The 20,450-nt window shown below is 46.5% G+C and overlaps 1 protein-coding gene across 2 annotated transcripts; it reads right to left on the bottom strand.

Annotated features, from left to right (window-relative positions):
* Positions 1-3,512: 3,512 nt before the first annotated feature.
* On the bottom strand, positions 3,513-20,447 carry GSS (glutathione synthetase). 2 transcript variants are annotated; one of them, XM_038369698.2, is made up of 13 exons: positions 20,252-20,447; positions 18,176-18,321; positions 15,936-16,081; positions 14,069-14,144; positions 13,175-13,314; positions 12,838-12,954; positions 12,058-12,138; positions 10,517-10,594; positions 8,042-8,108; positions 7,164-7,358; positions 6,735-6,816; positions 5,757-5,946; positions 3,513-4,333 (listed from the first exon to the last, which is right to left on the bottom strand). In XM_038369698.2, the coding sequence occupies exons 2-13, from the start codon at positions 18,311-18,313 to the stop codon at positions 4,210-4,212; spliced, it is 1,434 nt and encodes a 477-aa protein (XP_038225626.1). In that variant the 5' UTR covers positions 18,314-18,321; positions 20,252-20,447; the 3' UTR covers positions 3,513-4,209. The 2 variants fall into 2 exon arrangements, with proteins under 2 accessions (XP_038225626.1, XP_038225627.1); XM_038369699.2 differs by having other exon boundaries at positions 20,210-20,440.
* Between the last annotated feature and the right edge of the window lie 3 nt (positions 20,448-20,450).

Below are 20,450 nucleotides of genomic sequence, written 5' to 3'. Positions count from 1 at the left end.
GCATGGTTCTTTGGTTTTATCACCTTCACTGTTTGTGTTGGTAGCCCTAGAAGCTTCAGATTAACATCTTTTCCCCCCCTTCACAGTGAGGGCTTGTCTGATACACATATTTGGGAAATCAATGATTATTCCCAATTGCTATATTGTCTCTGCTCCAATCAAATGTTCTCTCCCTTCAATGGCACACTTTTCTTGAACTGCATGTGCACCAAACTAGGGAGGTAATATTTTAACATTATGTTTTTGTTTATCCCCTGATATTCCCTGTATTTGTACTGACTGTAACTGGTATGCATTACACATCTTCGACTAGGGGCATCCATGCCCCCGTAATCTAATAAAAAATTGACAAGCCCATCCCTGATTTGGATGCTTATGTGGGGGCATCCCCAAACATCTACAGTCATGGGTTGCTGGAAAACGCATTCCGAGTCCTGGGGATGGCTGTCCTATGGCATTTGTTTGTTGGTGATGGGGTCATTTAATCCAGCGGGGAAAGCTACCAATCTCAGGCTCTTCTTTCTTATCTTTATTTCCACTGTCCCTGCTAAACCTCCATGCTTGCAGCTGTGGCTGTAAATGATCGATCTAGCCTTTCAGCTCTCTATTCCCATGTATCAGCTGTCCCACTGGTATCCGTTCACCACTTCTTCCAACTCCTCTGCCTCTACTCATTCCACGATCTCTAACCCCAGCCGCGGGGAGACTATCCACAAAGCTCACTTTCTAGAGTTCCCTCTTCCTGCCTCACAGCTGCTTCTAGTTTCCCCGGCCATCCAGAGAGGCATGTGTCTGCTTTCATTCTCACCTCTTGCTTTCATCCATTCCACTACACCTGAGAGCAATGCCTATAACACAATGTCTTTTCATGTTTCTTGTTCTACTTTCCCTTCTCTCAATGTATGTTTGAATTCTCTCAGCTAATTGTGCAGGAGCCTCCCCTGGCATTCTTGCAATTTTTGCTGCCATGCTTGAAGATAATGTAAAGTGCTGTTGAGTCACCCATCTAATCATTTGAACAACCTTATCATCAAATCTAACAGTGTGGGTGCTTATGGATCCTAACGCATCCAATAATGTCCAAAGTAATGGCTTCTCTGCTATAGAAATACCTACTGCTTGCAGCATTGTGAACATTTATGGATCCACGCCAAAAACTCATTAAAATTTCCTGGTGGGTGGGGGGCCTACAGCTCCCACCAGAGCAGTTAGCTCATTCATTTTTAATGTATCAATTTTAGGTCAGTGGATTAACTCTAGGTTTGTTAGTTTGAGGCTCTATACTCTCCTTCTCCCATGATTAAGGCTAAGATTTTGTCCCAAATATTTTTAGTAAAAGTCACGGACAGATCACGGGCAAAAAAGAAAAATTCACTGAAGCTGTGACCTGTCCCTTTTACTAAAAATATCCAGGACAAAATGGGATCTGCGGGTACCCCCACTGCCTGAAGTGGGGTAGCTGTGCAGGGGCTAGGAACTGCAGGGTACCTGTACCACCTGCAGCTCTGGGGGCCCCCCTGCTGCCATGAAGAGCTAGGAGCTATGGGGTGCCATCACCTCTGGTGTCAGCCAGGGGTTATGGGGTACCACCACTGCCTGCAGCTGCAGGGGTCCACAGCTAGCTCAGGTGTTCCCCCATGGCCATGAACTGTGGGGTGCCCCTGCTGCCTGTGGGGGCTGGGAGCTGCAGGATACCCCTGCTGCCCACAGCTCTGGGAACCTGTGAGCTCAAAGGTTCCCGTGTGGGCTGGGAGCTCTGGGGGTTCCCTGCAACCTGCAGCAGCCAGGAGCTCAGGGCTACCCTGGCACCCAGGAGCTGTAGGGTACCCTGCCACCTGCAGCAGCTTGGAGCCACAGGGGCCAGCAGAGGCGGCAGGGCTACAGCAGCCCCCTGCCCCCACGGGCGACAGGGGACCCTGTAGCTCCCGACCCCCGCAGACTGAAGTCACAGAGGTCGCTGGACCATCTCCATGACTTAATCATAGCCTTACCCATGATCAGTTCACAGCTCATGTTGTCTAATGAAATCTGTTAACCACTGTTTCTTCACCTATTCAATCTCCACTCTCTGGAAAGACCCATCTGAGTGTTCCTCCTCCCCCTCTCCAAGTGCTTCGCCCATTCTAAGAGGTACCACTCTGTCTCGGTTTAGGCTTTGCCAAGACCTGGCTCTTATCAATAAGGAGTTGGTGCAGTGCAGTGGTCCCTGCCCAGGATCATTAGAGAGGGGGTGGACTAGGTCATTCAACATGTCCCCATTGCACCACGCACTCCAATAATCCCATGTGCCATCTTCTAATTTTGCTACGGTCACCTTTTTCCATTTCTGTCCCCACATCCCAGGTGCTATGAAAGTACCTGCAGTCTGTTATTGCCCTCCAATATTTATGCTGGAAGAGGGCACTTTTTTGCAGATTTTCTGTTGCGGCTCCCAGACTCTCATTTTCCTGTTTCAGTTGCTCAAGCATATCATGCATCTCAAGTGCCTGATGCTCTGGCAGCAGGGCCTTGGCGTTCCAGTGCTCAACAGGTTGGGTTACCTCTTCTCTCGTTTTGGTTCTGTTACTTGCCTCACCAATTTTATAGCATTTCGCCTTAGCCATCTCACAGCCATGGCAATAGTTTGCAATAGTCTACACTTCTTTTATTCTTCGTCTTTCAGGCTACTGTCCCTACCATAGCCTTACGTATTCCAGTCCACCTTTCCCCACTTCCTTTTTTAAACTCCTGTGGCCTGCCTTTGTTACCCAGCAGGTCTATTCCTCATTGAGCCCTGTGGGGATCTGAAGGGAAGAGAAAGGGGGGTCCCTAGCTCAGAGTTTTCTGTTATGTTAGATGGCAATTCCTACAGTGGACAGCTCACCACTTACCAAATCAGCAGTCAGGGGCAGCCAGTGCTGTCTGTCTGTGTGCGTGTGCTGTCCCAGCTCCGTGCAGACAGCTAGTACAGTGGACCTCCATAACATTACCCAGAAAGACCAGACTCGGTTCGGTGGCAAAGGCCCTCGGCCAGGTTTATTGTCCTTAAGGCACAGTATTAGCCCCCTGGCTCTATGGTTACATGTACGCTAACACGAGTGCCCCTTGACAAGGGCTCAGCTCAGTCAGCAGCAGGATTTTCTGTTGCCCCCTCCTATAATTTCTCCTTTTATACATTGATACAAACAAGTTACGTATTATACTCCTGGCATGATTGGTTACCAACCCTACACCTTGTTTGTGCTGGTTTGAACATCTCCATCCATCATTCTAGCCTTCTATCTTTGTCCTACTTGGGGTTGGTGTGTTTCTGTACACTCTCCTAGGATTGTGTTTGTTCCATAACTCTGTTGTGGTGTACCTGTACTAGCCTTCTGGAATGTGCTTACATTAATACCCTGTACCAAAAACTTCTTCGGAATGCCTGTGCTTTAGCAATGCTAGCTCTGCATATGCCTCCAGCATGTACCAGACAGTGAACTTGTAAGCAAGCATCTGCTTTTTGATAGTCTGACTTTTGCTCATAGCTTTTCTTTGCTCACTTTGGTTCAGACCTCGCACCAGGCACTGTGCTCCAGGCTCTCTCTCTACTACAGAGGCTAGTAGCATTAGGGTGGGAAGCCCTTAACTAAATCCATCAACCCTCATTTCTGTTCTCCATCTTCCTTTCCTTTGGCCCAGAAAGCAAAATGCCCTCATAGGTAGCAACTATATGAGAAGCAGAAAATGTGGAAGGCACATTTAACCTTCTGGGATCAGGCACTTAAGGAGAGACTGGGCAGCTGTAGTGTCTTGAACAGGGTACATATGGAAATTCCAACTCCTAGTTACAAGGAGTTCTGAACAATAGGGTGGCCTCATTCCTGAGAAAGCAGCTGCATTCAAGACAATTCAGAGTGTTACATTCATATCTGGCTGCCTGGAGCAGAGGTGGTGATGGGTCTGTGGATTAGCTTGTGTGAAGTTATCAATAAGGCAAAAAAGATCAGATGAGAATCCAAGACTTTCTGAGGGAAGAATTAAAAAGGAAAGACATGGGGGGAGTAGCACAAAAGTATTTGGTACAAGTGTGATTGCACATGCCCTCCCCATGATCACTGTGCCAGGAAGGGGAATGTCCCTGTGGTCCTGCTTACAGAAATTTATCAGGACACTGAAGTAATCAAACCCTAAAGGAAATCACAGCTCTTCTGGCAGTAGTTAGGGCAACAGATGTGGGAGGTATCCTCTTCATATCACATAGGGAGTATCCAGCACAGCCACCCCAGCTGCCACCCCGCCATCCGCATGCTCAACTGCCTTGGTTCGCAAGAGGTGACCGACGTGCTTATTCACCACAATGTCCTTCCCCTGCCTGCAATGAAAGGTTAAAGTGAGCAGCTGCAAAATTTAAAACTATTCAATGTCTGGCATTTCTACTGATCCTAGATCTGGAGAATTCTAGCCTGGTCCCCCTCTGCCACAGCCCTGGGCAACAGGACATGTGTAAAACACTTTGGGCCTAATGTTAAGGCTTCTCTTCTCTTGATAACAGGTTTGTATTACTGTAGCACCTAGGAGCTGTAGTCCTGGGCCAGGATTCCACTGTGCTAGGCAAAGCACAAACAAAGACAGACCTTGCCCCAAAAAGATTAGATGTGAGCCTGTTTCAGGAGGAGTACATCTACCAAGGAAACGATGCAATAATAGCACCTTCACAACCATTATCCCTAGGTCACAGCACAAGAAAAAGCTATATTGGCAAATTAAATTCAGGAAATTCATTAGACTTTGTGCCTTCAAAACACATGACAGGGAAATGAGAGGCAACTGGGCCTGCCTAAGATTAGAGCAGGCTGGCTGAAAGAGAGGGGAGAAAGGGAAAAAGGAAAAAAAAAAAAGAAACCTGTCAAGTTAAAATAGTTGTAAAACTAAGGAATTTCCTATGGCGCTAGCTCCATTTTTCAATTTAAAAAAAGAAAAAGTTTCTCTTGCCCTAGGTACGTTGACTACTGTTTGCATTGGGCTTGTACATAGGCTAGTCAATTTCTCATCAATTGCACTTTAGTTCTTTCTCCCTAGCATATGCTGCAGTGTTGGGCTGTAAGTACTGCTGAGGAGAATGTTTGTCTTCAAAACTGTATACAATGGGTTTCTATTTTGAAATCATGGCAACATTTCTAGGGGCCCTGGAGGGGTTGAGTTTGTCCATACACAAAAAGGGGAGAGTCAAAGCATCTGCTGACATAGTACCAAAATACATAGTACAGGGAAAATTGTACTGTAAGGAGTATTGCTCAGCCGCATAGTCCATTCAATGAAAACCTCTGGCCTGGCATGTATTTGAGGCTGCTGCACAACTCAGCACCAGAGAGCACAGAGAGACCTGCCAATATTAATCTTTTTCTCTGTGGCCCCAGGCTTATGAAATTCCTGCAGGGCCTAAGATCCTGAAGATGACACCCTTGGAAATCAAGTTTCTAATCCTTTTTACTTCAGGCAGCTTATGTTCCAGTCTGCTGGCATGAATTCTAATTGTATTTTAAACTGGTATAGTCTGGCACTAGCTGGGAGTGCAAGTGTGCCACAGTTTAGTGTCTGAGACATGCACAGAAAGCTATTGACAGAGGTGATGTTGGAAGAGCTGCATTTCTGTTATGCACTCATTTCCATATACTTGTCTGATTGGTGCTGCTGCACTGTAATGCCTGCTGCTCAGAAGTGTTTTAATTTACCAAAGCTGAGGGAATGGCTGAGACTGGGACATAGCAATATTGCAAAGAAAGCCAACTTCTCACCTGATGTAGACACCAAAAAACCCCAACTCAGAGATACATTCTGATATTTTCAGAGGACTGTGAGCCCTGAGCAAGTAATTCATTGATGTCTGAGGTGTGATCTTATCCATTAGGATATAGGAGGACCTCTCAGGGCTGTCTTTAATCTTCTCCAGAAGTTGCTTGAGCTCTTCCCCATAGAGATTGTTCCCTGGTAACATACAATCATACATTTCAACAAATCCCCACAGCAGAAGCCATTGGATCCAGTTGCATTAGATGGCCCTGAAGAAACCTCAAATGGTGCAAATTAAGCCCACCCATTAAGCAACAAGGATTGATGCAATCACCACCCCCCCGGAGACAGCACTGGCTCTCCATGGAATTCTAGATTCAATACTATGGGCCTGGTTTCCACTAGTCTGGGTCCTGGGATCCCCTCAGTGATCACCAACCCCAACAACTGCAATCATGTGCACTATCAGTGGGTGGGGGTTGGGGGCACACAGGGGCTGGCCCATGGCTGCAGAACAGCCTGCAGGTTTGAAAGACAGATTAAACAGACAAATCTCTCTATGAGCAAGAGGCAGGAAAGAGAAGGAAAATCAAAGCTGACCAGTCAACACAGGATGTTGGAAGAGATGAAGAGGTTTGTACTAATTGGGCAGAGACAGAAGGAAGAGGGCATAAGATAAAGTAAACTTGCTGGGTGAGATTTTGTGCTGTGCCTCTAAGAGGTGCAACACAAAACTCACAGCCCACAGAGCGGGAGTGAAGATGGTTTTAAGCCACTTTTCTGTCCTAATGCCATAGCTGGTAAGAGGAAAGTCGAAGTATTACGTACACCAAATATGGCGTTATAAGGCACCTTGCCTGTTCCAGGTATCTTACGAACACTGCAATGAAAATACAGAACAAATATCCTAGAGAAGTGCAAAGGCCTGATCCTCCAGTCAGGCTGCTGGGCTCTGTAGCTCACAAATCAAGGAAGCTGAATACCTCCGCCTTCCCGCTGAGGCTTTAGCACATATTGTTCCGGATCAGCAATGGCCATTGCAACCATCTTAGCACCCTCTTCGCCCTAGTGGGAGACAGAAATAGCAACAGCAAAATCCCAGCAGTATTCCTGTCCCTGTTTCTATCTCCAGAACAGTTGGCTATTTGTTCTACTCCAAAACTGAGCAGAAATACCACACCCTGCACAGCAAGTTCACCGAAGAGGCCAGAAAAAAAACAAAAACAAAAACAAAAAACAACTAAGTCTTAAATCTGACACTGTTTAAGAGAGGGTTTTTTAAATGCATTTTTCACTACTCTTACTGCGTTATAGTTTTGAACTAAGAGGTCACACGATCAAATCAAAGCAGGTGTGAACTAGGTAGGAGACAGAAATGTTGCTTTATGCACTGCATAAATGAGACTACTTACCATATCCAGGGAATAGAGGCCAGTAAATGTCGCTCTTATCCGAGCAACCGCCTCAGCCCGGCTGGGCAGTAATCTCTCCATGACTCCTGGCTTGCTCAATTCCTGCTGAACTTTTTTGGTCCCAGCAAGTTGGGTAGCAACGTCAGGACACTTAACTGCTTTGGACCTTTCAATCAACAACCGTGCCTCCCAGTTCTAAGAGGGAGATATAGCAAGAGTCACTTGAATGAATTTAGGTTCCCTGATCCCCCACATGTATTCCACTTCCTATAGTTAAATATTCTCATGCAGCCCCAGTGGGCAGGAAAGGAGCACACAGAAGGCATGCAGACCCGAATCCATGGGGGTCCTTTCCTACGGCTGAAAGAAGCACTAGCAAATGATTAGTAGGTCAGCCTGGATATTCTTCACTGGACTGGTTCAGACAGACAGCTCAGCACTGGTGGTGGTGATTAAGTTCTACGCTCTGGTGCTAGTCTGGAAGTACCTTATTGCATAAAGCCTTTTAAACAAGGATAAAAATCCATTTCAGACATGTACTTTTCCAACATGGTCCTAATGCAATACTTCAGGTCAGACATTACCTCTAGTCAGAGGGTTAGCCCTATACATTACCAGTGAATGTGTCCCCGTCAGCTTAGTAAAAGCACTGAACTGACAACAATGTGCAGCAGAAAATTCTTTTGAGAAGAAATCTGTTCACACGTCCCAGATAGTCCCCAAACGAGCATTATCCAAATGCCAGGGGTACACTGAAGAAACTTAGATAATTAAGGGATTTCCAAGGTAATTTACAGACTTGAGGGACGAATGACCCCGTTCAGGGTAACCCCCAGCAGTTGGCGTTTGCTTTTTAAATAAAAGCAGTCAGTACCCACCTGTTTGTTATAGTTCTCTGGCATGTAACCTTCTCTGTAATACACCACCGCAACCTCTTGGCCTTCCCTAGAATAAAGACCATCATATCAATCCATCCTCCTCTAGCCCTAAGGCTGTAATAGGGATGGCTCTCCCTCCATGTCCTGAAAGCAAACATCTGTGAAGAACAATCCACCTATAGACAGCTCTGTGGGTAATGATTAGCTAATGGGACAAGCAATTGATTATGGAGCCAGCTATGTACAGCATGCATGCAAGGCTTTTCACAGAAGAGTGGCTAGAAGCCTCTGGTTATGCATCAGAAGATCAACAATTTGAGAAATGGAGCATTCAGCACATACAAACAATCAGACATGAGCTCCTTCTAGAGCAACAGTTATCCAGCTTTTTAAAAGCACCTCCCATCCCAGTGCACAGACCATCTCGCCTCCTATTTGTTGTTGCATAACATTCCTGTGGCAACTACAGCAATTGCTTCTATGGAGAAGTGACTGTAGGAAAGTTCTGATGTATTTTTAACTACATTTAATACCATCAGTCTTCTGTTCTTGATCACAGTAAAAGCTAATCACATTTTGGGTGAAACCTTGGCTCTGTTGAAATTAATGACAAGGTCCCATTGACTTCAATGGGGCCAAGATTTCATCCACTGTCTCCTTGACATCTCCTCACACCCTTGCCAGTGCTCTTCTGCTACTAGTCCCCTTCTCAGCTCTCCTGCATATACTTCCCTTCTCTAGTGAAAATTCATACATTTTAAAACCAAAAGCGACCATTATACTGACCTCCTGTATAATTCAAGTCAAAGAACCTCACCCTGCAAACTCTGCATCAAGCCCAAATGCTTCACCAACTGCCTTGTCCTCCTCTCCCTCCACTCCCCCTGGACATACTGTCTGGTTTTCTTCTCTCCAGGACAATCCTCTCCCACCAGTGGCTCTGGTCCCTCTCCAGCAACATCTGGCTCCTCCAGTATGTTGATAGCTCTGGCTCCATCTGCTGCTCTACAGAAGTGGTCCAGGGTAGATGCATCAAGACTGTTCTCTGTTTGTATGGACACCCAGATTTTTCTTTGCAATGAAGAGCCTGGATGGACACCACCAGCTGGAAGGAGGAGGCAGCACTATGTGACTTGCCTGCTCTCTGCAGAGCACTAGCTAATACTCCATAGACCACAGTTTGAGAACCACTGTCCTAAAATATTGAAGTCGTTCTTCACAAAATCACTGGAAGAGAAGTTTGCCCTAGATTTGCCATTAAGTCTCAGATATGAACAACAACTCTGATATCTTGATAATGCAGGTGATCTTAGTATATCCACTCTCCAGTTTAGCAGCTACCATAAGACCAAGCTCTGGCTTCACCAACTCTGTACATGATCAGTGAGCAACAGCTGGAGAAGTTAATTATTACCGCGTATGATTTAAAGGGATTCAGTCAGTAAGAAAGGAGGAATTCCTGGAGGAAATGTATACATTGTTTGATAGGGTATCTCTGATTAAAAAGTCAGGGGCATGGGACACACATACACACACAAAACTGTAGAAACATCAAATGTGGAACTGGAGAAAAATGAATGTAACCACATAGCTAAACTTTGGGACACGACTTGCCCCTTTTGTGGTTGGACAGCGTCATGCACACCGAGGACCTGCCCAAAACAAAATGATAATAAGCACCGTATTTGGATTTTGTGAATGTCACACTGTAGTTTCAACAGTCTGACCTGTGTCAGGACTCCAGGAGACTGAAGAGCAGAAATAGTGAGACTTTCTCCAACTAATGAATAAGATGGAGGTTACAACAACTGAGTACAGTAAGGGAACGGTGCTTCCTATAGTTGCACTAATAACTATGCAATCAAGTTCTCCCAGTAAACGTACGTTCCCATGAGCAATGTGTCAAACTGCTGGTAAGCAGAAGAGTGCTCTTTAAGGCACCCTCTAGGACAGTGTTTCTCAACGACCAGTCCGTGGACTGGTGTCAGTCCCCAAGATCTCCCTGACATACGTTAAGAGGGCAGTAAAGCCAGTGCCTGGTACCAAAAAGCTTGAGAAACACTGCTCTATCACACACACGCACACACACACACACACACACACACACACGCACGAAACATGCCATCCTGCTAGGTCCTCAGGGCTGTGGTTCAGAAGAGGGAATTTATGCCTCCATGTAAAAAACAAACACAAAAAAACAACCACCCAGAAACGTTCTAAAACTATTTCAGTTCCAGTGAATCCAGGAAAAAAGCAAGCTCTGGATTTCTTATTGAAGAGGATAAGAATGTTAAACCTACTAAATCTCAAAAGAGAGGGATACGCCACCAATTTGGATTGAAAGATCCCAATTACCGAGTGTGATGTGAAAAGAATGTCTCAGACCCACCTCTACCAATCTGGGGTCACATCTGTGCCTAACGCCTGTTTAAGAACACAGTATAATGTTGTGGCAGGGCCTCGGCAAGTACTTACATGTACAGTCTCCTGTCATTATCTAAAGATGCCTTTTCAAACACATCTTCAAACCGTCTCCGGATCACCTGGATATTCCTTTGAGAGAGGAGTGAGAGTCATTGAACTTGGCAAAGAGACAGATATCTGCAAGTGAAATCACAAGTGGAATTTACATCCCCAATGACTTTAGAGCCCTAGAGGAAAAGGGTAAGGCTTGCTGGCTTCTCTTCCCTTTTTCCAAGGTAATTTAACTCTAACAGATTTTCCTCGGCACCCAAAGGTTTTAAATACTGGCGAGGAGGCAAGGTAATGAAATTAAGAAGGTCTATGTGGCTGGCCCATAATCAAGTGTCCCCTTTTCATCAAGGAGATTGTCCCCATCACTCCTGCCCATCTTATTAATATACATAGCACAAAATAGATCAAAAAGCAGAAAGATACATCCCTAGGTTTTCATACCACTGTAACTGGACTAGGATCCTTTGAGAAGTCACTATAAGGATAGAGAATTGTGATGGTCTTAGGTCATAATTTAGATTTGAAGGGGGGGGGGGGAGAGGGTATAAGGGGAAGCGAGGCAGTGTACAACCAAGCCTATTATGAAAAATATTCCCCTGCACTGTTGTGACCCCCAAATACAACAGCATTGCTCTAATAGTCTAATAACCAGGAGGACCACCAGAAAGTACCAATTTTACTCTTTGCTCATAATCTAAGACGGGGTGGACAAACTTTTTGACCCGAGGTCCACATCTGGGTGGGGAAATTGCATGCAGTGCCATGAATGTAGGGCTGGGACAGGGGGTTGGGTTGCGAGAGCGAGTGCAGGGTGTGGGAGGGGGTGCGGTGTACACGGGGGCTCAGGGCAGGGGGTTGAGGTGCAGGAGGGCTGCGAGGTGCAACGGGGGCTAGGGGTAGGGGTGCGGGCTCTGGCCCGGCCTACCTGAAGCGGCTCTAGGGTTGCAGTGGCGCGCACCGAGGCCAGGGCAGGCTCCCTGCCTGCCTTTGCCCCGTGCTGCCATGAGAAGTGGCCAGCACCACATCCCTGCTGCATCTGGAGTAGAGGGCTCCACACGTTGCCCTTGCCTGTGGGTACCTTCCCCGAAGCTCCCATTGGCTGGGAACGGGACCTGCCACTGGGAGCTTCAGGGGAGGTACCCACAGGCAAGGGCAATGCGTGGAGCCTTCTGTCCCCCCTCCCCCAGGGGCCACAGGGACATGGTGCTGGCCACTTCTGGGAGCGCCACGGGGTGGGGATCCCGCAGGCCTGATCCAAAGCCCTAAGAGGCCGGATCTGGCCCATGGGCTGTAGTTTGCCCACCCCGGTCTAAGAGCATGTCTATTGCCCAAACTGAAATGCTAAGTAACCCTAACACACGTGTTTAAAAGCACACTGGATTTTTAAAATACTCAATTTTAATAATCTAAAATAATACTAGAAAGACATGTAAGGTTTTTTTGTTTGGTTGGTTTTTGTTTTTTAAAATGAGTTATGTGATCTGGGTCCTTATAAAGTGGGATTAAACAAATTATTTCATCCCAAAATGTTGAACAGTTACCTGGTCCACAGCTCATTTTCTATGCAGCGTTGGTCAAAAATATTCCTTTCGGTGTCTGCAACCAGGAACACCACCACAGCCCTGAAACATACACCCCAAGAACTGCATCAGAGCCTGAAACACACCCCACACAGAACTATGGACCTCTAGCTAAAGATTTCATCTTTTAAATTCACTTTGGTGGTGTGTGTTGCTTGCACGGCTTTCCAACTGATGTTCTTTGCTAGTTCCTAGTCCACTGCTAAAGGGCAGTGCCAGGTGCCGTGTTCTTAGTAAAAAGCAGCTCTGGGCAGGAGCACAAGGGGAAGAAATAAGAGGATTCAAGAATGGCTACAAAAAGTCTTCTAGCAGTACAAGTCTTTCACGCCTTTTAGGGAGTACCTGAGGGCAGCTGGATACTCTAATTTTAAAGAAAACAGTGTACGGCCAACCCATAACTTTGTGCTCTGTTTCAGAGTAGCAGCCTTGTTAGTCTGTATTTGCAAAAAGAAAAGGAGTACTTATGGCACCTTAGAGACTAACATCCGATGAAGTGAGCTGTAGCTCATGAAAGCTTATGCTCAGATAAATTTGTTAGTCTCTAAGGTGCCACAAGTACTCCTTTTCTTTTTGTGCTCTGAAGAACAGAGATCCTCCTTCTCTGGGATGGTAGGGGAATAAGAGCACTACAGAGTTAAAAGAAATGTTGTATGTATTAAATAGACCCCTTTTAAAAGATGCAGTTCGAGAAATAAACGAGTACTCATCCTGACATCTTTCCACAGGCTACTGCTCTCTTACCTGGCTGAGCCATAGAGCTCCCAAGCTTTCGCAATGCCCAAGGCAATCCCTTTGCATGGATTATTGTCCAGTAACTTCGAAGCTTCCTTGGACTTCCCCAAAACGTTCAATATGTGCCTGTGACATAAGAGAAGTAACAAAATCACATGATGATCCCAGCTGACCTAGGATTTGTAAAACAGAAGTTCAGAGAGTTTGTGGATATTAAGAGGTTATGACAGGGTGTATACAGCACAAGACACACAGAGCATGCAGACTGATGGTTTGCTGAAACCTCCTCACTGGCTAAGCAATGAAGTATCTGGGTCTGGCCTTTGTTTCAAAGGGATTCCCTTACCGATGCACAGCAGTGGTTCTCGAAGTAAGGCCTCCGAAGCTGGCAGCAATGGTGTTTATTTCGATTTGCTTCAGTGCTGGAGTGCCATCTGCACCATGGTCAACCATATAATCTGAGCGATTTATTCCTAAAAACACTGACTGAACGAGAGGGAAAATAAAATGCAAAATATAGCACACTGCCATTCCTCCACATCTCTAACCAGCATAGTGAGGCCCCTCACTTACCACAGGCCACTGACAAATTCACTTAAAAAACCTCCTTTTTTAGGGCTGGAGCCAGCAATCTTCACTTTGATAAAATAACCACTGGTGTCAAGCAGAGTTTTGGCAGAGTAAAGACTGTAGGTTGGGTCCTTAGCTAATTTCCTGCATTTATTTGGACAGACATCATCTGAAGCCTTTATCATATCCATCTCATGGCAAGAAAAGGTAACTGATGTAACTGTGATACAAAAGAAACTTAACAGCACAGGAAAGCCCTTAGGTGCTACTTCTGACACAGCTACACTGAACTGGAACCCAGCAAAATGCTCTTTTGAGACTTTCAGAAGACAACATTAGATGTATGTATAATCACGGCCCTTTTTCACACAAGGTTAGACTGTTTCCAGCAAGACCCACCAAAAATACTTAGAGGCATGATTGCTGAATGGTCTCATAAAATGGGACAAGTTACTCTTATGGTGTAACTGGCCAAGATACCATAATCTAGAGAGTAGCCCTATACATCCTCCTACTGACTGAACAATTCAAAAATCAACTTATAGGAGAGATCTTTCAAATTACCAAAAAAACCCAAACTTCCATTATGAAAGAAAGGAGACTGTCTGCTAAGGGGGGGGGGGGGGGGGTGGAGGAGGGAAGAAGGGGGAGACTACTTCCTGTGGGATACCTGAGCCAACCCTTCTTTCAGCACTTGCTTGTAGATTTTGAAGAGATGAGCTGTGAAGTCATCCACTTTGATGGTGCTAGAGGAAAAAAAAGAGTATACCAATCAATTTACTTTGTTATAAGGAGATAAATAAATAAAGCCCTTACCTGAGGAAATCTATCATCTACCACATGGTGGAAGCTACAGGATACGCTCCCCAACACAATGCACAGGGCTGTGGTCAGACCATGCTCTTGAGCATTAGTAAGAGCTGCACAAGCTCAAGCCTCACCTAGGGCATTTACAATGTACCCTTGTGTATAAGGCAAGAGTTTCAAGTGGTCAGATAACCCTTATCCACACACACAGCAGTAGGGACCCTAGTAAAAAGCTTCTCTGTGAAGAAAGTTCAGAGACTCGTACAGTTAAAGTTCAGAAGGGACCATCATGATCATCTAGTCAGTCGGACCTCCTGCATATTGCAGGCTACAGAACCTCACCCACCCCCCTCCGGTAACAGACCCCTAACTTCTGGCTGAGTTACTGAAGTCCTCAAATCATAGTTTAAAGACTTCTAGTTACAGAGAATCCACCATTTACACTAGTTTAAACCTGCATGTGACCCAGGCCCCATGCTGCAGAGGCTCTCCCTCCCATATTCTCCCTCTGCAGCTGCCAGTGTGAATCTCTGTGAAGGAAGAGAGAGAAGACAAACAGAAGATAGAGAAAAGCAGCAAAGATAAAGACCAAAAGTCTCCCCACTCCCATTGGGGTCTGGTATAATAATTCACAGTGCAAATTATGGAGGCCACCACCAAATTCACGTTTTGGTAGTTTACTGGCTGGCCATGCTGCACATCACTGTACTCACCTCCAAACAACTGGATTACTTACTAGCAATAAGTTGTTTACATAACACACTACCCCCACTTCCCCTGGCCAAGAGCCACAGGAATCCTGGGCCTGGCCACATAGCCATAGGTATCAGCTACTAGGTTGGGGTGTGCACATCTTCTCTGGCAAACAGCCTCTATTTAGACAGCCCTGCAGGTTAGATGACACATGACTTTAGTCCCTTTCCTCCCCGCACAAGGATCATAACAGATGAGTCATGTTGCCATAGTACAACAGCTCTTTGAACATACAAGGTGCACCCTCAGCTCCCCAGGATTACTGGACAGGCAGGGATAGCAACACATGGAGCTGAAAGTCTGACAGAATTTTGGTCCAAAATTTGGGGGAAGGCCCAAGTATCTTGTCTTTGTGGAATATTTTATTATGTGGGCTGGCAATCAGAACCTGCAGTTCTCAGACCCTCCTGGCCATGCCAACGGCTGCCAGAAACAAAACCTTCAGCAAATAGTGGGATCCCAGTGGTTAACACTGAATTTAAGTCCCAAGCGGACTCCCAGGTGGGAGGATAAAGTCTGTAAGACCATCTGAAGTGGAGCATATAGTGAGGCAAGAGAAGCCCTTCCCATACCCCATTTTCCCATATAGATCTGTCATCTTTTGCAAGGCCCAAAGAGACCCAAAACCCTTAATGAAAACAGCTAAAAAATACTAAATTTAAATAAGAATGTAGAGTCTAATGCATCTAACTACTTATGAACTATTGGCAACCATTTTATGAAAACTAATGTGGTGAGGAAAAGGAGAGGTTAGTTCTGTGACCAGTCTGGCAGACAGAGTGTAACCTGTAGCAGAAGTGATGTATTTATACCCTGTCTGTAATCTGAAGAACTTGAGGGACATCCATACACTATCAGTAGAGATGACTGAGGGCAGCAACTCAAGAAGTAACAGCAAAAATGGACTAAGATTAAGAGTGAGAGAAGCTTTACATTTAAAATATTTGTTTAGTCAACATATACAGTACAACAAATACCTAGCAAGAGTGCGTTCCAGGAATTCCGCATTCTGGCTAATAGCATCCACAAGTAGGTTAAAATCTTGCTGAACAGCACAGGCTTGTTTGAAGATGGTGCTTGGTACTACAGATGGGAGCAATGTAAAGGGAGCATAATTCACCACCTGCAGATAAGGGTCCAACAATGGAGAAGTCAGCCATTTTCCCCACACTTCCTTTTCCTAACAGACTGGGCTGAAACCCTCTGATAGTGTGGCGCAGCCAGTTCCCATTTAAACAAGTCCCAATTTAAAACTGACATATTCTAGATTAGATCCTTACTTCATTTGTCCTTGAACAGACCTCCTCAGTACACCACAGGTTGCATTGCCTGAATTTTGGCATGTCTACTTTTGAGTGTGTCACTTTACAAAACTTAATATAATGAAATTTGGGTTGGGAGACCTCAGTAGCAACTCCATAGTTACAGTTGTGTTGAACTTTTCATTTAAAAGGAGTATAATCTCTGTTTCCACTTTAATGATAGAATGTAGTCTCCAGATTTACCACAAGTACTGTTCAAAGAACAAATGAATTTTATAGTATATCCAGTTCTGAAATTTATCTCTGAGGGTCTCATTATTTTTGACTCACTTTAGCTACTCAACTCAGTCACTGCAAATTCCAAACTCGATACACCTCTTCACTGAGACCACATCCCAGGCATAAGCCACTTTGAAAACAGCAACTTTATACCAGACAAAAGTTATTCTCTTTGTTTGTCATAACCTTTTGTGCACGCCAAGAGAAGCCAAGTCCTCTCTCAGAAGCCAATGTGTATGTCTGCTCTGCAACACTACCTCCCTACTCCTCAGCATCAAATCCTAGAATTCCCTAGGCCTGGGGTTGACAAATTCCAGCCCATGGGCCGGATCCAGCCCACCAACCATTTTAATCTGGGGAGTGGGGTCTGGGGCTTGTTCCACTCCAGCCAGGGAGCAGGGTCAGGGGCTGCTCCGTGCGGGTCCCGGAACCAGCAGCATGGCCTCCCTCTGCCTCTGATGCATAGAGGCGTCCAGGGGGCTCTGTTCTGCACGCTGCCCCCACCCCAAGCACTGCCCCCACAGCTCCCATTGGGTCAGGAACCATAACCAATGGGAGCTGCAGGGGTGCGTCTGCGGACAGGGCAGAGCACAGCAGAGCCTCCCAGCCGCATCTCCACGTAGGAGCTGGAGGGGGGACATGTTGCTGCTTCCGGGAGCCACTGGAGGTAAGTGCCACCCAGAGCCTGCACCTCAAGCCCCAACCCCAATTTTGTGAGCATTCATGGCCCACCATACAATTCTTATATTCAGATGTGGCCCTCGGTCCAAAAAGTTTGCCCACCCCTGCCCTAGGCAGATGCTGATCTGAGAGAGACTGACTGGACAACAAAGCCAGCATCAAAACACAAAGATACATGGCAGAGACATACTCCACAGCATCACTGTTAGTCATCTCTACAGTCTTCCTGCAGCCGGTCCATGGAGATGCCAGGCAACTAGCCAGCCTTCAGCCAATACACAGTCCCCCTCTCTCACAGGCTACTGGTGGACCTGGTGATCAGGTCCACAAGCAGCATCTTGGTCCGACAGACCCTGCTTATAACACAAGAGTTCCCCTCTGGCAAGTTACAGGAGGTTCACCAAAGGGAGAAGTTGCCTCCCAAGCAGAGCTGGTACCCCTGCGAAGTCCAGGCCATTTCAGGTGACACCATTCTCTTCTCCTTGTTCAGTTATGGTGGTAGTTGAAGGTTCCTGAAAAGCCGAACCTCCAACTGACAAACTTCCTGGGATTTACCAGAGATGAGCTCTGCTCAGATATTGGGAGCACATCCATCACACCAGGACTGCCCCTGGGGAGAGTAAACACACAGCACTGACATCCAGTGTTTAGCCACCACATCCAAACCTCATGTTTTCTCATGGACAAATAAAACATATTTTCATAATGCAGGCAGATCTCTCAGTAGAATACCTTAGTCTGACCACAGTTGGTATTATGGAGTGTGGTGGAAGCTTACTCTACTATTTTCTCAACTCTGGTTAGTCACCTGTGCAATTATTGCAAAATATTGCATATTTCACGATGACTCAATAAACAAGCCTCATCACCTGCAATCATCTCCTTCCCAAGAGCTTGTCCTATGGGGCAGAAATCTTGCTGAATCATTTGATCCTTTTCCAAGAATGCATTATTTCTATGTGAGAACACTGAGTAGTTAAATAAGATGAGCTTACGTCGGAAGAATTGGAATCCTCTTTGGTCCTCATCAGAACTCCTTCAAGCAATGCTGCATCCACAGCGATTGCAGCTACCTCCGGAATGAGCTGCTCATTGTGCAAAACATCTTCCCATAGGGCCAGGTGGGCAGTCATTTCAAATACTAAAGACAGAAGAGAAGTCGCTCACAAGACAGGGGGAGAGAACAGAGTCCAGTGCTCTTTACCTGTACATGGCCTAACCTTTCTTGCTTAGTAGGTGATGGTGGTGGGGTGTGAAAGTGGTTGTTTCGTTTTAAATTAGACCAGATGGAACTGCAATTTTCTTCTAGCTTTAGCAAGTTCCCTTCTGTATTGAATTCTGGTCTGAATAGCAGAGATGATGTACACAGGGTTGTTGAACAGGCTCTTAGCATGATATAGGCCTTAATCAGCATTCCTTACTCAGGCAACACTCACGCTAACTTCCCTGTGAGATTTGCCGAAGTGCCAAACAGGTCCTCAGGCCATGCACTGTAACTATATTCCTTGGGGCTTTTGACTCAACTAATTGTTCTAATATCACCTATTAAACATAATAGATGCATATTTAGAGGGTAAGGTATTGCCAGATATAGAAAAACTGTTTTTGTGGGGAGAAGTAGTAAAGCAGATGTTTTCATGACCCTTAGAAAACTGACTTAGAGAGGTCAAGGACTAACCCAACTCTCCTATCTGCACTACTGACTGGTACCTTGTTTGTGACCATCCAGAACATGGTTAGGACATAGTTCCTAACCACATGGCTATACTCTTTTTACTCTGCTTGTGAACAGGGCTATAACACAAGTATCAGGCTCTCACCAATTTGTAATTTGTATCATGGTTGCCAAGCTGCATCTGTGACAGGTTTCAGAGTAGCAGCCGTGTTAGTCTGTATTCACAAAAAGAAAAAGGAGGACTTGTGGCACCTTAGAGACTAACAAATTTATTTGAGCATAAGCTTTTGTGAGCTACAGCTCACTTCATCGGATGCGTTAAGTGGAAAAGCTGAATGCATCTGATGAAGTGAGCTGTAGCTCACGAAAGCTTATGCTCACATAAATTTGTTAGTCTCTAAGGTGCCACAAGTACTCCTTTTTCTTTTTGCGAATGCAGACTAACACAGCTGCTACTCTGAAACCTGTATAGCTATTAGAAGTAGGCTTGTCCTCTTTCCAACATGACACTTCTTCAGGTGACATTATGCCTTGAAAGGCTCTGTTGTCACTTCCATTACATTTGTAAAAAGAAAACAACTAAACTAAAACAAATTTATTAGAGCATAAGCTTTCGTGAGCTACAGCTCCCTTCATCGGATGCATTCAGTGACGCTGTAGCTCACGAAAGCTTATGCTCAAATAAATTTGTTAGTCTCTAAGGTGCCACAAGTCCTCCTTTTGCAATAGCTCTATAGACACCTGCTTTAGAAAGGAGTCAATCGTTTAACTGATCAAGTTGAAACAGACATCGGTATCTAAGGCGTGTGCTCCTCAGCAAGGCACACACAGCCCAATGAAGTGCTTCTCGTTGGCCGAAGGCTACCGCACCCTGGGACGTGTCCCATTTTGTTTATAAATGTCGTTGATAAGCAATAAGCCACTTAAAATATACCAGTTATGTTCGTGACCTCTTCATCCAAATAAGTCAGTCCCACAGGAACAAAGGAGAAGCCGCCCCAGGGCGGCTGCCTGGAAGTAGCAGCCCAGCCCTTTGTACAGCCGGGGCCCACCTTGCCCACAAAGCTCGGAGCCAGCACCAGCGTCTGGCTCGCTCCGCTATCCCGCCCTCAGCGGGTCGCGGCCCGTCCGGCCCCGCCGGACGCCGAGCGGGGCCCGGGGGAGCGCGGGACCCGCACCACGGCCGCGCCAGGGCGGCTCAGGGCAGCGCCGTGATTCGCGCCGGGCCGCTGTGAGGACCCGGCCCGAGGAGCGAACGGGCCGGGCCGGGCCAGCTCACGGCGCGGCCGCACCCCAGGGGAACCCTCCCCTAAGACGCGCACTCGTCAGCGGAGCGAGCCCGGGGAGCCCCCACCTGCCAGGGGAAGCGACCGGCCCCGCCCGCGAGCCCCCGTACCGAGCTCGCGGCACCTCCCGGCGGCGCGTGCGAAGGGAAACGTGCTCTCGCTCCGCTCAACCTGATTGGACACGCCTCTCTCAGCGCGCAGAAGGGCATCGAGCGCTCGCCTTCTCCCATGATTGGCAGGAGAGTGGGCCTATCACCGGGAAGTAACGACGGCGGGCTAGGGTCGCCAGTCACGGCCGGACTCCGGTCC

This window comes from Dermochelys coriacea, chromosome 13 (genome assembly GCF_009764565.3).
Source record: "Dermochelys coriacea isolate rDerCor1 chromosome 13, rDerCor1.pri.v4, whole genome shotgun sequence".
NCBI classification, from domain to species: Eukaryota; Metazoa; Chordata; order Testudines; family Dermochelyidae; genus Dermochelys; species Dermochelys coriacea.
The sequence above is the reverse complement of the archived record's forward strand: the minus strand, read 5'-3'. Positions and strand labels throughout refer to the sequence as shown.

What these genes read in the sequence shown, in the direction of transcription:
- GSS (XM_038369698.2), bottom strand. Translation starts at nt 18,313, where the DNA reads ATGACTGCCCACCTGGCCCTATGGGAAGATGTTTTGCACAATGAGCAG. An exon ending in GAGCTCTATGGCTCAGCCAG is followed by an intron (nt 12,139 to 12,837) that starts GTAAGAGAGCAG and finishes TGTATGTTTCAG; the next exon opens with GGCTGTGGTGGTGTTCCTGG. An exon ending in GCCTCTATTCCCTGGATATG is followed by an intron (nt 6,817 to 7,163) that starts GTAAGTAGTCTC and finishes GTCTCCCACTAG; the next exon opens with GGCGAAGAGGGTGCTAAGAT.